This window comes from Asterias rubens, chromosome 20 (genome assembly GCF_902459465.1).
Source record: "Asterias rubens chromosome 20, eAstRub1.3, whole genome shotgun sequence".
NCBI lineage: Eukaryota > Metazoa > Echinodermata > Asteroidea > Forcipulatida > Asteriidae > Asterias > Asterias rubens.
In genome coordinates this window covers 7,901,335-7,920,169 of record NC_047081.1, presented here as the reverse complement: position 1 = coordinate 7,920,169, position 18,835 = coordinate 7,901,335, and the positions used below count along the sequence as shown (strand labels likewise).

Here is an 18,835-nt window from a genome sequence, read left to right as displayed (position 1 = left end):
ATGCCTAAGCAACCTTGCGTTGGCGTATCGCTTATACATACCTCCCCCACCCCCCCCCCCCCCCCTGCAAGCGTGTATGTGTCACTTTTCATTCCTTTTCAGGCAGTGGACTTTTCAGGCAGCGGACACTATTGGTAATTACTCAAATAAATTACTGCATAAAACCTTATCATTGGTTATGAGTAACGGGGAGAGGTTTGGTAGTATAAAACATTGTCAGAAACGACTCCCTCTGAAGTGACGTAGTTTTCGAGAAAGAAGTAACTTTCCACGAGTTTGATTTCGAGTACTCAGATTTAGAATTTGAAATCAAGCATCTGAAAGCACGCAACTTCGTGTGACCAGGGTGTTTTTTCTTTCATTATTATCTCGCAACTTCGACGACTTATTGAGTTCAAATTGTCACAAGTTAGTTATTTTGTGCATATGTTGAAATACACCAAGTGAGAAGAGTACTGTGAGTGTCCACCGTCTTTACGGGCAATCACTCTTAAAATTAATGGCAATGCAAACTGGTGGTTAGAAGCATGTAAAGCAGCTTGTGAGAATCATTTCATTTCGTAGTAATGTTGGTATGGAAAACTATGAGGGTATTTATGCCCAAAAATTGAATCTGAGAAGCGTTACTGCCAGTAATGTTTCTCCGAATTGGATTTCCTTTAATGGAATATTCTTCCTGTTTGGTCTGAACCGCTCCGGATTTTCTGCAATAACTCAAAAACTGCGTCCACCTTAAAACAAAATAACGCACATCTATAACTCTTTACAATCGAACGGTTAAAAAGCAAACGGTGTCCTCTGCCTTTAAAGGGTCCGGGTACCTTTGTAACACAACACACAATGTCCATAGATTTACATTAAACTGAGTCACACAGTTTGAAGACAATGATGGTAGAAAGCTCACCTTAAAATATTTCTTGATCAGGGTGCTATGGTTTTTAAAAAGTGAGTAAAAGAATGTCACGAAACCCATACGTTTTACATGATAAAATAATTTTCATGACATTGTTTTACTAATTTCTCAAAAACTACAGCACCCTCAGCAGGTAATATGTTAAGGGAAGCTTTCTACCATCATTATCTTCCAACTGTGGTAGTTTAATATAAATCTAGGGACATTGTTTTTGTGTCCTATTGTTTTGGTTTTCTTGTTTTAAAAGCTACATCAATTTGTTCCATAATATAAATAAATTTGCTCATGGAACATTGGGAATTATTATAATTGCGTACCGTGACATATGTTTGTCCTCTTGATGACTCTTTCTATTATTTCCTTGAAAAAAAACCCGCGAAGGAACATACCGTGATACATAAACAATGAAATCAACTTCATCAGACAAAACCCAATCAAGTGGAACAAAACATTAAAATAATGCAGAAATTTTTTTGAAAATTGCCCCTTAACAGTGATACAATAAAAATGGTTATTAGAGAAAAATAGAATATCATTATAAATATGACCAGACAAATATGATCAATTAAAGCCATTGGACACTTTCGGTACGTTAGTCCCGGACCAAAATGATCAACGCTGTCAACAATTTAGTTAAAGGTAAAAAGTCCAATTGAAACAAGCACATCTCTGGTAAATGCATTGCAAAGGTAAACAATTAGAAATCGAAAATTTTGTTAAATTTTTTTTTTAAACATCCAATGATTGTGTTTTTTTATGACTCACTCGGTACATTGTGATAGTGAACAGAGTTTTGGAAAGGAAGAGTGAAGTCATACATGTAGCCTGCAGAGAAATTTTGCGAATAGGGAAGACAGTGTAGCACCGAAGACAGTTCTGATTGTTTTTTTTTTCACCAGGAAATGTGTGCATCAAACAACTTTGTTAGTGTATGTATAGAGGCCTTGAGACAAACAGAAAACGTTAAGAAACCGGTACACCCTCATGATGTTTCAAATATCTGTAACGGCAAATGAATGCATTAGTCCATTACAAATCAGCTTGTAGTTATGATAGTTTTATACAGTTATCACGGGTAAGAACAATGCTATTGATACCTAAAGGAGGGGATAAAGCAAGCATCAGGGGTGAATAATTTATCTATGGTATTCCACCTCTGTATTACCTTATTAGCCAGTGACCTTTTTGACTTCAGTCGGCATAGAGTCTTCGAAAAGTCAGATAAAAATTGCACAAATCCCCTATAGGCGAATTGTACTCTGACTCTTAATAAAAGAGTGCGGTTTCACTCTCTGGTCCGAGTGGTGCAGTTTCGCTCTTTTGAGAGTGGAAATCGAGCAATGCCACTCTTTTTGGATGAAATTTGAACAAAAGTGAGTCTAAATCGAGTTGAAAATACCAGTCTTTCATTCTTAAAGGGTTGTCCCGCCATGTGGCTCTTTGCAAGAGTGGTATGATGGCGGACAAAACGAGTGCATGGTTTTTCACTGTTTATACATTAAGAGAGTATGATAAGGGAAACATGATTCAAGACATGGCTATACGGCTTTAGATGTGGTTGAATTTAGCCTGACACGGCTTATGGATATGGCTACGACTGCTTGGTGTTGATGTGAACAAGCCCTGAAGCAGTCTTGGCTTACCGTGACGGCACAGAGCCACGGTGTATGTTGATCAGGTTTAAAGGTGTCACACGGTAAAGATGAAAAGCACTCAAACAGATTTAGGTTAACTAAGTATATTTTAGACGTAGAGGGATTTTTCGTATGATGATACAACAGCTCTACACAGCTGATCAGACTGCTCATTTTGCTAAAGAATAACGCATTCAAAATATTACAACTAATAGGTATCACAATAGGTATGGTTTTCGTTACATAAATGTCAGGACAACATTGAAAAAAAATGTAACTTTAAAAGGTGTAAAAAAATACTTTGTACGTGAGAGAAATAGCGTCGACAAACTGCGTAATAGTCACGCTTACAGCATGTTTTATTCATTCACACGCAATGGAGTATGAAACAGAGTAGGGCTCTTCAAAAAAAATGAGTCAACTACCTCACGAAAACCTTTAAAAAACAACGCTCCTATGTTTAGTCTGAATTCGTGCGCACACCGCACCTAATGATTCCGTGTGCATTATGGATCGAGCTGGCCGACCACACTCAAGTGCGCTGTTCCTGGCAAAAATTATGTCAGAGTTCTCATTGTGAATGAGAAAACGGTAACCCGAGCCGAGCCGAGGGCCCGTCATCGCAGATACAGGTTTTCATGCTATGACATTTTTCTCGACGGCTCATTCAGAATTTTTTTTTCCCCATTCATAAATTTTGTACTGACTCTCCGTGGGCTTGCTGTGGATGCACTGCATACAGCCTTTACAAACGTGGAGGGTAAAGCGTGGATTATGTGAGCTTTGAGTGGTGTAAAAGTGTTATCTGTAGCTCATGTTGGATGTTTCTAAAGTGCCATTCACACGACAGCAATTTAACTGGGGTCCTTCGCTTAATTTTAGCACGGTTGTAAAATATAGCAATATTAGGAATCCAAATCCCACCCGAGTAAAACTAAGATGGAAAATCACCACAAGTGGTATTCGCGATACCTCGGCTTATGCCCCGATTCCGGGCTTCATTTTGATGTTGAAAGCATCGCGAATAATGCACCTTCATCTGATTAGCTATCACAGAGCCGAAACAACTGTCCCTATATTTCGAAAAAGGCCCTATAGGATTCACGTTTTGAAAGAGAAATGTCAAAATCCAAATGATGGAAGGATTATAGTCATGGACTGTTTTTTTTTTTTTTTTTTTTTTTTTAATAATTGAATGTTGTCCCTTTTAATTGATATTTTCTGCTGACTAATGAGGTATAGGAGATCAGGGTATTAACGTTTAATTAGTAACAGACGGAAAGACATCCTCTCTTTAATTGTTTTTTTTTTGGAAAAACTCATTTCAGCTTCAACATACATGAATAGGCTGATTAAACTTTGATGGAAAACAAAGTGATATCATTAAAAGAAAATCATGATACCCAATTTAGTTGGTCTTAATATTTTAATTAGTAACGGACGGAAACATGTTCTCTATACAATATGTTTTTGGAAAATCTCATTTCAATTTCAACATACATGATAAGCTGATTAAATATTGATAGAAAACAAAGAGTGATACCGTTCAAGAAGTCTTGCTACCCAATTAGTCGGTCTGATTGGAATTTTGTAATTTAGATTAAAAACACATAATTATTATTGAACTTTGCATGAGTAAAGTGCCCGACCATTTCGTCTTCCAGCCTCGGTTAACATGCGTGTGTTTATGTACAGAAACACAAAATTATGGCTGTCCATCAAGGTCTAGTACCCAGAACGAGTATCATTGTAATGTTTTCCCCATTGCATTAGGAGGCCACGCGAGGCGATGTAATTAGCCTCGTATTCCAGCCGTTATAGTTTACATAAAGTTACCCTAAACAAACCTGACACGTCTGACATTTACCAATGCCACTGAGACCCGAGACTAGACTCGATCGCCGGGGCCTGCACTGGCTGCGTAGCTCAGCTCTCAATAACGAACGAAAACGTGAACATTCACAATTTGCTGATTTGCAAAGCGGTGTGATGTTTGCAGTGGATTTTTATTTGAGCAGCGTGTTTCAGACAATCAATTTATTCAGTCCATAAGAAAGATTCAGGAAACGCAGCCGTTTGTTTTTTACGTCCAGTTCTTATGAAGGCACTGGATATTATTGGTTTTACTAACAAATAATTGTTAGCACACAAACAAAAACCTTGGCAATAAGCAAAGGAGAGTTGTCTGTAGTAATACAACCTTCTCTGAAGAACGTTTTCTAAGATAGAGGTTATTTCTCACTCAAATAATAAAAGACGGCAGACCTGAAGCCTTTCATGGGGGATCTGAAAGCACAAAATAATTGTGTACAATTTGTGGGTTTTTTGTCCTGTCATCATTCTCTTGAAACTTCGAGGAGCAATTGAGTCAAACAGTTCACCGGTTTGTTTTATTGTGCATATGTTGGGGTGAACAAGGTGGGAATACTGGTAACCCAACAGTTACCCAACAGTTAATTATTAGCCCAAAAACCTTCTTTGTAATGAGTAATGGGAGAGGTTGATAGTATATGAAACATTCTGTGAGAAACGGCTCCCTCTGAAGTAATGTAGTTTTAGATCTAGAGTTTGGGGTCTCAAAATCAAGCATCCGAATGCACACAACTGCGTGTGATGACAAGAATGTTTTCATATTTCATATTATCTCGCAACTTCGACGACCGATTGAGCTCAAATTTTCACAGGTTTATTTCTTTGTGGATATGTTGAGATACACCAAGACTAGTCTTTGACAAAATTACCAATATAGTGTCCAGTGTCTTTAAAGTTTATGCTTCATTACATAACTGTGTCTTGACATTTCATAATAATGACAAAGCTTTTTGAACATTTTGAGTCCTAATTTTTTATTTATTTTTTAAACTGTCTATTCTCGAATACAATCAAACAAGATTTCTTTTCTTGTATGGTCTTATTGAATTATTCACCTGCACAAGCCATCACTCTTCCCTTTAACAAACAAATTTGTATTTAAATTATGCATCGAAGTGAAATATCACCAGGTTATGATGTGGTAATTACCAGTCTACATACATCATTATGGGGCATTATCAAATAATAATAATAATAATAGTTGCTTCTTATAGTTATAGCACGCATATCCGTCTCGCAGTGGCGCTAAAGGCGCTTTAACATACAGTATTTGAAATGCATGGTGGGACTGCGTTTGAATTATGAGACCCTCTTTAAAGCCATTATACACTTTCGGTACAGAAAAAAAAAAAAAAAAAAGTTCACAGATTTACAAATTATTTACAGGGTTTACAGAAGGTAATGGTGGAAGACTTCTCCTGAAATATTAGTCCATGAAATGCTTTACTTTTTGAGAAAACATTAAAACAATATAAATTCTCGATAGCGAGAATTACGGATTTATTTTAAACACATGTCATGACACGGCGAAAAGCGCGGAAACAAGAGGCGGTTTCCCCGTTATTTTCTCCCGACTCCGATGACCGATTGAGCCTAAATTTTTACAGGTTTATTGTTTTATATATTAGTTGTGATACACGAAGTGTGGGACTTGGACAATACTGTTTACCGAAAGTGTATAATGGCTTTTACAAGGTAAGTTTCGCAAATGCTTCCATCAAACCAGGAACACCGGGGCGAGCCCCTTCTCCTTCCGATAAGTGTATGTTGTTCGTTTACGTGCGTTACACCATAGAGCTGGGTCCTAGCTATATGGTTACACAAAGCACGGGACCAATGGCTTAACGTCCAAACCGAAGGACGAAGCATCGTGGTTAAGTGTCTCGCTAAAAGGAATTGAACACACATTCTAATTAGAAATACCATTGTTTGAATCTGGTGCACATTTAAACCGCTAGGCCACGACCCGCCTCACGTAAACTAACAAAACAGTTTTTGTGGTCAATACTGTTGGTCTCTTCGTTTGATTAGCCAGGGCCCAATTCAATGGCCCTGCATGCTTGCAAATAATCGGCTTTTACGAAAGCAGGGAATTCCGTGCTTATACTCGAGCGTATTTTCGGGTTAGCGGGGAATTTTTGCTTTTGCGCTTGCGTACTTCACGTTCCTAGAAATTCCACGCTGCACGTATGGGGATAATGGTGATCGTAAGCGCAGAATTCGGCGGTAAGCAGAGCCATGAAATTTGGCCCCGCACACGGCCACATGTATGATTAGTATTCCAATTATTCGACCAGATATTAGATATCACCATCAGGTCATTGTGTGGTAATTACCAGTTTACAGTCATCATGATAATAATAGTCTAGCCAAGATGCATGGCGTCACCATGACGCAGAGATCAATCATAGACTGGCCTCGTGACACTATCCTCTAGGCTCTGGACACTATTGACAGTTTACTCAAAATAATTGTTAGCATGAAAACTTACTTAGTAACGAGCAATTGAGAGCTGTTGTAGAAATGGGCCCTCTGAAGTAACAGTTTTTTAGAAAGAGGTAATGTTCACTCAAAATATAAAAGCAAAAAAACTTCAGACCTGCCGTCTTATTAATCAATCAATCAATCAATCATAGAACATTTATTTCAACATTGTTATGATAATACATAATACATACACCATTAAGTTAACACTATTATAACAACATATTTTAAAAGACGAAATAATCATTTAGGACTAATGACGGGTCCCAACCCGGCACTTAGCATGCAGACCTTAAGATTAATCCTAAGTTAGGACGAGTTACTCGTCCTAAACTCGAGATCAGACGAGTCCTAACTCTTTGTGAAATCGACCCCTGAAGTCCTTTAATCAAACATCTGAAAGCACACACATTTGTGCCACAAGGGTGTGTCTTCTTTCATCATTCTCTTGCAACTTTGATGACCAAATTCGATGATTCCAAATTTTCACAGGTTTGTTGCTTTATGTATAAGTTGGGATACACCAAGTGAGAATATTGGTCTTTGACAATTACCAAAGGTGTACAGTTCCTTTAAGTATAACGGTTCCAGAGGACCTTCAATCAGCGACGTATAAATCCATCAAGATTTGATACGTCTAAGCCCAGCCTCAACGTTTCCTCATTACAAAAAAAAACCTCTTCAATTCTTGGGGATTGCTCGTAGTAAACATTCTGCAAACCGAGTCGACAGTTAAACCTTAAAGCAAATGCTTTGGTCTTGTAATTATCGCAAACAAACATATTATTTTTCACTATAAAGCCCTCTGATTATAACAGTTTCTTGCAGTAGACCCTATACTGTTCAAAAAATATTGAAACACACACAAGCAAAATATATTAGTCAAAACAACACTATAGTAGTCATATGAGACACGATTTTGACTAACTTACATCAGGCTGTGAAGGGACGGCTGGGATGGCTGATTGTGCAGGCTGTGAAGGGAAGCATGTTTTTGCATGCTTCCCTAGCAAAACAAGCCTAGAATCTTGGGCCAATTGCATAGCTCTGCTAAGCACAAAACATTTGCTTAGCATGACATTTCTCCCTTGATAAAAACAGGAATGCCAACCCAATTTCCATGTGATTTTCAGAACAAGCAAACAACAGCTGAACACCAATGAGAAGCAACATGCAACCAATGGAAATTTGGTTGGTAATCCTGTTTTTATCAAGGAAGACATTTCATGCTAAGCAAATTTTTATGCCTAGGAGCTCTATGAAATTGGGCCCATGTCTTATACATGCTGTGTTCAAGGATGAGAGAGGGCCTCAGAATCTTGTCTTGTTACATTATGTGTTCCATAGCCCGCGGGCGTGCCCTCCGATCAGCTGAGACCACACGGTTACATCGATATTAAAATCTTCTAGGGGTTGCCACGATAAGAAATCTTCATTGCGTGAGAGGCGTGGGGTCACAATCGATGGTTGCAAGCTAATGTTTGCATATAGAGCAGCAAACCATCCAATTTCATAATTACAGCCCCCCCCCCCTAAAAAAAAAAAACCTTTCCTTTTTGTTTAAATAATTGTTAGCATGAAACTTACTTATAGTCTATAGGCGATTGGTGAAAAAATTACTCAGAATGTGATAGAAGCATGAAACTTGGCACAAATGATCATAACAACATTCTCAACCTTTTCAGGGGTGGAGCCACCGAGAATTGTATCCATCATAGCAACGGTTGCTATGTTACATATTTCCCATAGCAACTAACACAAAACATGCCCACAGGCACTTTGAAAATACAAATTTCAACTTTTTATTCATGTTTATCTTTACCCATCATGTTAACATCAATCTGGAGCAATTGGCAAATACAATAGGCTTAACATGGTTGCTAGGCAACATATTACCCTAAGCGACTAAGTTTTCCATAGCAACCAGCACAAAAACTGCCCACAGACAAATTTAACTTAAATATTTCATTTTTTATTTAAATTCAACCTAACCTCTCATGTTAATATCAATCTTGAGCGATTGGCAAATACAGAAGGCTTAACATGGTTGCTAGGCAACACATTTTCCTTAGCAACCAGTACATAGGATGTCTATACATACTATTTTTCACAACGATTATTATGCAATAAGCATTTTAAATATTAAAAAAAAAATCCTTAGATGCTTACTTCACTCATGATAAAAACTTACTATAGATTGCTTCATTACTTTACTAAGCAACATGTACATGTTGGTATCAACACGCCAGTCTACTAGTAGACATCATCCATTGACACTATGCCGCCCCTTTTTGCTTAGGTGACCACACCCCTCAATGACGGGTCACTGCTTTGAAGTTATTCACCCAGCCGTGCATACAACATGTCAACCTTTAGCCAGATTCCAGTTATAACTGTTTATCAGCCCCGTTTGTCAAGATGAGAGCAGTACATTGTCTATAAAGAGGCTGTGTGGTGAGGACTACATGTAGTTTGTCCTACGTCTTGGGGACGTCAACAGATGACTTTAAACAAAGTCTTTGGTCATTGATTTGAAGATAGTGGTTGGTGGGAAACTCTCCGAGAGGCAGAAGTGGCAGCCCCTGACATTGTGAAATCGATCTTGAAGGTATCCTATGTCTCCTGTACCCAACATGCCCAACAAGTCCACATGTCTTGAACTGAAACTACTTGTGTTGGCTCGTTCATTGTGTACGGCTGACTTTGAGTTGTACGACTCTTAACCAGTGCACCTATTGTCAGTCCACTAATAGGAGATATGTGTAACCTTGACAGGAACCAATACTGATGCTGCCCGATAATTTAATTGACACAGGAGGATGTCGGAAGCTCCATTGAAGGTCTAGTAACGCAGGGTCACAGGTCAGTCTTCCCAAAAGTGCATTCTCTCTCAGCAAGCATGTATGTTGCAGTTCCCTCCTCAACCAGCTCCCTGCTCACTTCTAGTCCCAAGCCAAAGACACACCAAAGTACTGTCATATCAAGCCCTCTGCATCCTCCTGCCCTCGTTTCTTCGGTCAACTCAAGATACACAATGCTGGTGTTTCTCTCTGCCCCAACATTGCATCCAGGGAGGGGGTTCACCAACCTACAACACAGCCAGTTGGCACACCAACGTCTCACCAACATCAGACGTCTCAAGTTTCACCCTTAGTGGGCCTCACACATCACCATATCACCAACTGGCAGATCGTCAACACCATAAGGACACTCAACTCAGTCAACCCGAAATTCTTGTCAGTTTTGAGGAAGTCTCTCTCTTCACCAACATACCAGAGAAGCACATAATCGCCAAACAACACTTCAAGCTGATCCCACAATGACTGACCGTACAAGCCTCACTCTTCAAGAAGTCGCCGATATGCTCATCACCTGCGTTTTTCACCAAGCTTCCAATTGAGGGACCGGTTGTACGAGCAAACCTATGGGACGGCTATGAGATCCCTCTATCCACGGTCCCCTGGTGAATTTTTTCATGGAAGAGCTCGAACTATCGAGAACCAAGATCTTCGCACATCAGACAAACCTCCCATCAGAATGACCATCACGCAAGCTCCAACGTGATCTTCAGTCAAGCTTAAGTCAAGACTTTCCACTTATTACCCAACTTGATTCATGCAGCACCCCATACACTCAAGGAAAAGCAAGACACCCAAGACATGACTGTTTTTTACTGCACTCACTGCCTATATGGTAAAGTATGTACCGGGGAGGCTGGTCACATATCTACATTTCTAGAATAAATGAGCATCAATCACATGGCATACTGGGACACCTGAACAAAATAAGCAACCATCTAGCATTCACAAGAAGAAGATCATTTCATCGACTGGAAGTCAAGACCATTGCTTGCAACACAGTTCCAAAAACACTTCATTGTCTTCATCAATGACATTTCCAGCAGCAGCTGACCACCATACTGATACACACCAGCGCAAACGAGTCCAGCCAACAGACAACTTCACAAGCATCAATGATCAATAATCAACATAATTATTGGATACTTTACTTTGCTGGTCGAGACCACACCGACTCGTTTCGGAGCCAAGCCCTTTTCACACTACTCTAATCACCAGGGTTTGCACCCAGGGATTAACGGCCGGTCTTTCCACACTATGGTTGCTTTTTCCTCAGTCTGCCCTAGTCTGTCTACCGCTGCAAATGGGCAATCCTTGGTGAAAAGCCACCCCTGCTCCAACTGCTCTGCAGCAGGGATAAGCCGTAAAATCCTAGGTATTCTTTAAACATGCAACCGGAACCACATGCAATACACAGTGTGAAAGTGAGATGGGGTCATCGCAGGGTAAAACAAGTCCCGGGGCATCCTGGGGCTGTTTCACACAGGGATAAGATATACATACAGTGTGAAAGGGCCAAAGGGCTATATATACACACTGTTATACACTCAATTTCACTGTTTAGTGTTATTTATTATCAATGCATTGTTTAACGCACAACAAGCAGTGACAACATTGTCAGTTGCTAGTTTCTTTCTTATACCTTTGATTTAGTACATAGCAACAATGTTTGGATTCCATGTAGGCTTAAGGTGTAAAATACCATTGCTCTCCTGGTATAAGGTAAACACTTCTTTTCAGTATTAGAATAAATGAGTTCAGTGAAAGTGAAACCTGTGTTCACAGGCAGTCTTCTATGTGTACTCGGATGGTTGCTATGGTAAATATGTTACTAAGCAAGTAAACATTAAAAAAATTGTTTTGTATAACAATTATGACAATCTTGAAAATTATTTTACCCATTAATTATTCTCTTCTATAGACCGAGAGGCAGTGTGAAATAGAAGCAACATTCTAACAAACAGTGGATAGACTATTCGTTCTGTTTATCCATTCCCTAGCAACAAAACAATTGTTTCTTTTGTTTTCTGGTGACACTTACAGTATTGTTTTGTCTCCTGATGACACTGACTGTCTTTGAAACATGTCCACTGATAGTTCTGATGTTCTTGAACATGGGACAAGGCTATCCGGGTGCACTAGGGAGGCTTAAAAGCGCCGTTGCTAGGGTAAATGAGTTACCTAGCAACCGTTGCTTAGAAAAATGCATTTTTCAATGGCTCCACCCCTAAAAACAATCAGTATGGGTTGAAGAATACTTGTGCCAAGTTTCATGCTTTTATCACTTACTGAGCAATTGTTACAGTATTTTGCACCCATCGCCTAGACTATTAGTAACAAGCAATGAGAGTATAAAACATTGTGAGAAACTGCTCCCTCTGAAGTAGCATAGTTTTCGAGACCGAAGTAATTTTCCACTCAAATAATATTTGAATTTTGATTTCGAAACCTCAGAATTATATTTTAAGGTCACAAATTCAAGCATCTCAAAGCACACAATTTCGTGTGACTAGGGTGTGTCCTCTTCCATTATTATCTTGCAACTATGATGACCAATTGAGTTCAAACTTTCACAGGTTTTGTTGTGTGTGTGTGTGCATATGTTGAGATACAACGTTGGAAGACTTGTCTTTGACAGTTACCAATGGTGTCCAGCTCCATGAAATCGGCCCCTGCCTATACACCCGGCCACATGTATGTCGTCACTCTCCCCTTTACACACGGGGGTGCGTACGTATTCCCCGAAATCACGACCAATTGATCTTTAATGTTTAATTCAAACACGGTCTAGATTTATTCCGGAACCCAGCCGTAGCTGGCTGACCTATCTAAGCAAATTACACTTGCAAAACTTCTCTCATTAGAATAACAGGAATCGAAAAGCAAATAACACGCATCCTGTCCAAATATATTATGGTAAAGAGTTATATTTCTAGACACTAGACACTATTGTTAACATATGTATCTCAACATATGTATAAACAAACCAGTAAAAATTATCAATTGGCCCTATAAACAAATACACAAACCCTTTTTTCCCGGTGTAAAATGAATGGTCAAAATGGTATCCAATACTTGTGGTTGCAAAAAATATAAATGTTAAAGTAATAGAAAAAACTAAGAAATTACTACTTCCATTTTTCTATATTTTTTTTTCTTCGAATCGGCCATGCTCATGACTCCTGGAAGAATTAATATATTATTTAAATGACATGTAAACTTAATAAGACATATGTCGGTACTTCCACCTCACGAAACACATTTAGTGTCACTGTAGCGCGATGCACTTTTGTTTTTAGTATTCAGTAGAGCTATTAACATCATCAGCCACTACTAATTTTGGTGATTAGTAAAACAAAATTATAAAGAAAAATGCAAAAATTCAAGGCCATTGTACTTTTTTAAGCTTGCACTATACACGTTCACCGCCACTTAACTGTTGTTGTCACCAGACAATACATATCACAAAGCCTTTTATGCCTCATAAATTATTGAAAATTTTATTATATGATGACAGGTTACGTCGCAATTTCTGCCGAATTATTACCTTCGTATATTGAGTTTCAGACGGGGATACAACATTTCAGGGGATGGTGTGTAGGCGAAATCTCGTTAAGACCGTGTTTTGTTGTTGTATGTATAAAATTTTGGTTTGTCTGCAGAAGAAAACAATATTATGTGAATTCCTTTTTTTTTCTGAGAGGAATCATACATGAGTCTATAGTAATGGAAAAGTAATCTGCTCGATCCATCTTTAAACGGGGGGGGGGGGGGGTATCTAACGTTACTTTTAAGAATTCCTACGCGGGATTTCAGCTTAAAATATCACCGGTCGCAAGGCTTTTCCCTACATGTAAAATAAAACCTGAGGCTCGCTGATGGACGTTTAAAAAAACAAAAACAATACAGCCTAGTTTTGACGATTATTAGAGCAAGCTAGCCGCAACGTTACAAGTTAAGAACTCACTCCGCATTTAGTGAAGTTAATACCAAGAAGTCCACTCGATCCACTAAAAGCTAAAGTAGTAGTCCCGATCAGTGTCCTACCTTCCGCCCACGTAAGTTCTCCCGAATTCCGAAAAATCTAGTCCGCGGTAGTAAAATAATATCAAGACAAGTTTGTAAAAGAACATCTACCCGGCAAAGTAGATTCACCACACACAGTGTTACCGCAAACCAACAGTCAAGTTATTAGGAGTAAATACAGCTCCCAACAACGAAGCTCACTTAACTTTCAGAACAGATAATAAACCTAACATCACATCCAACAAAAAAGGTACCCTTTTTCAGTAATACCTTTGTTAGATCGAACAATGTGGAACACAGATTACAAAGAGTAAACATTTGAAAGACCGCAATGCGTTAACTTTCGGGGTATACTTTCACGCTGATGGTAGTTTGCACAGTCAGAAAACAAATAATAATATCCTGTGTTCCTGGACTTGTTGTTTTCGTAATTCCCTGATCCTTGCCATCGACCCGACTAAGTGCATGGCGTGGAGAACCTTCTAGGTGGTGATGTAATTCATACAAGTAGGTTACTAGACTTGATTCAAGTCCCGTTCTCGTGCGAGGGGAAAGCATTATTCTCCGTCAAAATAAGGCTATTGATGGTCCCGAGAATGCCCCTCAGGTTGGGGGAATCTCACGGGATTGGGACTTTAGTCACGTCTAGTGGGTTACGGGAGTCAAAGTCTTTCGAACTCGAGCACCAAGAAACATCAAGTGAGACTCAATCCATGATCGGGGCCTCTGTCTACGACGTATTCCTACATTATTATTATTATTAACCCGAGACACCCACCGGTAGGTGTAGCACTCTGCATAATACAGGACAAAGCATAAACCTATTTTAAGCCGACAGCACTGTTCTAATTACATGTGACACTTGACCTATGTACAGAGCGAGGTCGTTGACGTTTCGTCTAGCACGCACTTGCCTTCATCTTTAAAGTTATCGTCCATTCTGATCATCGTTGTCTGTGTTTTACCTACCGGTTTCTTCACCAAATGAGGGCGGTATACCCAATCTGCTGCTCGGCACTACACTGTTTTTAGTAGAAAGAATTATTCGAGATCCGACATAGACCTTATCGCAAATACCAATGCGCAAGCGCAGACTGTTGAATGAGGTGCATTGTGGGATATATATGGATCAAATTTGGATACCAGCAAGACCACAATGCACCCAATTCCAAGCTTTACGCGCGCGCCCCGGTATTTGCGAAAAGGTCTATGAACGTGAATGAGAAGGCAGTAGAGCGCCCTCTGTTGGAATTGTGGGTGGAAAATGTGACAAGCAGTTCTTAGCTGGATGAAGTTGCGCCCTCTGATATGATGCAGTTATAATAGGGCGGGCCTTCAGTGCCGATTTAAAAAAAATACATTTAGGTTATGATACATTAAATTTGAAATTCTTTGTCCACCTTTTCAGATTATGTTAATGGCACAGACAAAAACATAATGACAACAAATAATCATGTATGCCTGTCATAAATTCATCTCATATATCCCTTCATCCACTTGAGGTAGAGGGGCCGGCATTGGGTGCGTTTGGGCCTTCACATGAGTTTTTCTCAATGCCTCTCTGTCCCACTGCATGGGATGGAGCCAGCCGTCCTTTACAACTGAGAGATTGTTATCGTTTTGGGTTACATACAACCTTATCGGTGATTTTAACTGGCTGAATACTTGTATTCCTAACATCAGAATGAAACCAGACGATACTCTACGTTCTGCCATCATTTCGTCGTATTCCATACATCTTAAAGCACGCCCTCTATATCCCAGATGCCATTATAACAACACGTTGTTTACAATACTTATGTTGCCTTGTGTATAGCCAGAATTAAACGTTAACCATAAGCCGTATACCCAAAGCAAAGCACTTTGTGAGGTTATCATTATATTCCTTTATATACATTGTTGTTATAACCACAAATATTTTGTTTACATTGGATAACCGTAAACATAAATTGTGTTGACATTATTGATAACCGTTACTATTATGTTTACATTGGATAACCGTAAATGGTTTGTTTAAATCGGATTATCGTAAACAATTTGTTTACATTGGATGACCGTAAACATTTTGATTACATTGAATAACTGTTAACATCAAATTGTTACATTTGATAAGCGCATTTTTTTGTTTACATTGGACAACCTTAAACATAATTTTTTTTACATATTGATAACTGTCAACATTTTGCTTACATTTGATAACTTTAAACATTTGTTTACTTTGGATAACCGTAAACAATTGGTTTACTTTCGATAACCGTAAAAATGATTCATGTATGTATGTACGTTGGATAACCGTAAATTAACAGGTTAATTATTTGAGTTATTTTGTAAAGCGTTCAGAGACTTTTTATTAGGCGCTATATAACTCGCATAAATTATTATTAAGGGAATAAACGAATAGCGACTACTTCTTTCACGGCCGGTTAAAAACCGACAGGGTCGAATTGCCGTGTGATAAAGGCCAATATCCGATCACAACCGGTTATAAACACTGGTCATAACCAAAGGTTTAAACACCCCCACGTGACGCGCTCTCCACCAATAGGAATAGCGAAACTGAAGGGTATTTATGAATTTTTGATTATCATACATTGTATAACCGTACGCAGTATGTGTCGCACATTGGATTAATAACCGTCATCTCCTACATTGTATAACTTTAACATTATAAACATAATTTGACATTGGACAATCGTAAACACTGTGTTTAAACAAAATTATCACTGTCGCTAATATGCACAACGTAACGTGAAGCGTCAGCCCACTCTGTGGCCAAATGAACCATAGCAACCCTCCGGGGACGAGGTTGAAGATATCCGCAGCCCATACTCAAGTGTCGTATCAAGCGAGTTGATTGTACTGTAAGAAACACCACGGGTTGAGTCGAACGAAGGGACAAGGTTGCGGCCGAAGCACTCTATACGAGTACACCACACTTTTGTGTCATACTCAATTAAGTCTTGTGAAACATCAGATAGATATGTCATCTGCACCGTGATTGCGTGCGAGAGTGTTTTTTTTTATTTTATTTTATTTTTTATTTTTTTTTACTTGGGCACAGTTTAGTCAACCTTTAAATGTTTTTCATCCAACAAATTAAAGGTTTATTAAAAGTCAAAGGTTGAAATGAGTGATACATCAAAATCAAGATGGACACACCAATGTATTAGGCTGGTTCTTTTCATGCACAACATAGCTGTTGTTATCACTGTATGTAGGGTACTTGACCAATAAAACGAAAGTGACACGATCAGATTCTGTTTATTTGGGTAGACTTACAACGCGTCCATCGCTCAGTTCCGGGCATTAGACTTGTACACAAGTCTAACACGGAGGAGACCGAACCGCCCACACTGCTCGAGTGTGATCAAGCGGGACACTTGAATGTTGAAGAGACTGCGACCGTCTCTAATCACGGGAGGTACGAGTGTTTGTTTTTGGAACAGGGTTAAGATGTTGAGAGAAAGATCCGGTTTGGAAGTCAACAGAAAGGTTCTTGGTAAAATTTGTATCATAGATGTTGACGCCAAATCGCTAAAAACTTAAAGATTCAGAAAGTTGTTTGCCTTTAATATGGATTATATAGAAAAACGATTTCATCAGAAATTCCAACACAGACGGCTGCATACCTTTCATTACATCTTGTTTTATGAAAACATCATTTTGAAATACAAAACTGTATTCACGCGCGCAGGAATAATAATCCCTATACGATTACGCTTCTTGTGATATACTTGTCCGTAATCGAAAACTTCAAAGTGCACTCACTGTTTCTCAAAATGCGTTATGAGCATTCTACCTTCATGATTAAACAATCCAAATGTACTTCTTACCACGTACGTTACTTTTCTTTGCCACTGATTTTCAGAGTCATTACGAAACCTAAGAGACACTTTAAAGGCACTTGTACACACACCGTTGGTAATTACTCAAAATAAAAGTTAGCATAAAAACCTACTTGGCAACAAGCAATGGAGAGCCACTGATAGTATAATAAAACATTGTGAGAAACGGCTCCTTCGAAAGTAACGTAGTTTTGAGAAAGATGCAATTTCTCAATAAAGTATTTGAATTGAATTCGAGACCTCAGCTGAGGTCTCGAAATCAAGCATCTAAAAGCTCACAACTTGTGCGACAAGGGTGTTTTTTTCTTCTCCATATTCTCGCTCGTAACTTCGACGACTAATTGAGTTCAAATTTTCACAGGTTTGTTATTTTATATGCATGTTGAGATACACCAAGTGAGAAGACTGGTCTTTGACATTTATAGTGTCCAGTGCCTTTAAATTGTAAGCGAAATGTCAAGCGGTTATGTCTATAGAGGAAAGGGGCGGGCAACCTTGCGCGGTGATAGTTCAGGAGGAAAGGATCGGTAATGTTCTGCAATCTTAAGAGGACAATGACTGTACTTGATGACTTCATCCTTTGGACTGCGTCTTGTCAAGGATGACCCGGGAAGAGGTTAAGAAAAGTACAGTCGAAGCTTGCTTCCCCTGGAACACTCAATGATTTAGTGTATGTTGACTAGAGAGTGGTTACGAGGTTGACGTCATGCGAGCTGTTATAAAAGCTATTCCGCGGCTTCTAAAAGGCACTGGACTCCTTATAAGTTACTATCAAAGACCAGTAATCTCACTATCTGTATCCTAACATTTTTCATAAAAATAAAAAATAAAATTGTGAAAGTTTGGACAAGAGAATAATGAAAAAACAAAAAACAAAACTTACACAATAATTTGTGTGCTTTCAAGATGCCTAAAAAGGCTTCAGGCCTGACGTCTTTTATCAGATTAAAACATTGCAGTGATTATTACTTCTTTCTCAAAAACTACGTTTCTTTTAGAGGGAGCCGTTGTTTACCATGTTTTATACAATCAACAGCTCTCCATTGCTCATTAGCAAGTAGGTTGTAATGCTAATAACTATTTTGAGTTATAACCAATAGTGACCAGCCGTCGATTTCACAAAACTCGTCCTAAATTAGGAGTAATCTTATGGGCTTAGGACGAGTCCCAACCCTGCACTGTAGCATGCAGACCTTAAGATTA

The 18,835-nt window shown here is 38.9% G+C and overlaps 1 protein-coding gene across 1 annotated transcript in view; it reads left to right on the top strand.

Annotated features, from left to right (window-relative positions):
• The window catches only part of LOC117303991 (rhodopsin-like), a 33,518-nt gene extending 23,292 nt beyond the window's left edge, over window positions 1-10,226 (top strand). Inside the window, exon 3 of the mRNA XM_033788462.1 lies at window positions 9,975-10,226. Within this exon, the coding sequence (XP_033644353.1) occupies window positions 9,975-10,226 (252 nt within the window). The remainder of the gene's footprint in view (window positions 1-9,974) is intronic.
• Window positions 10,227-18,835: the final 8,609 nt, after the last annotated feature.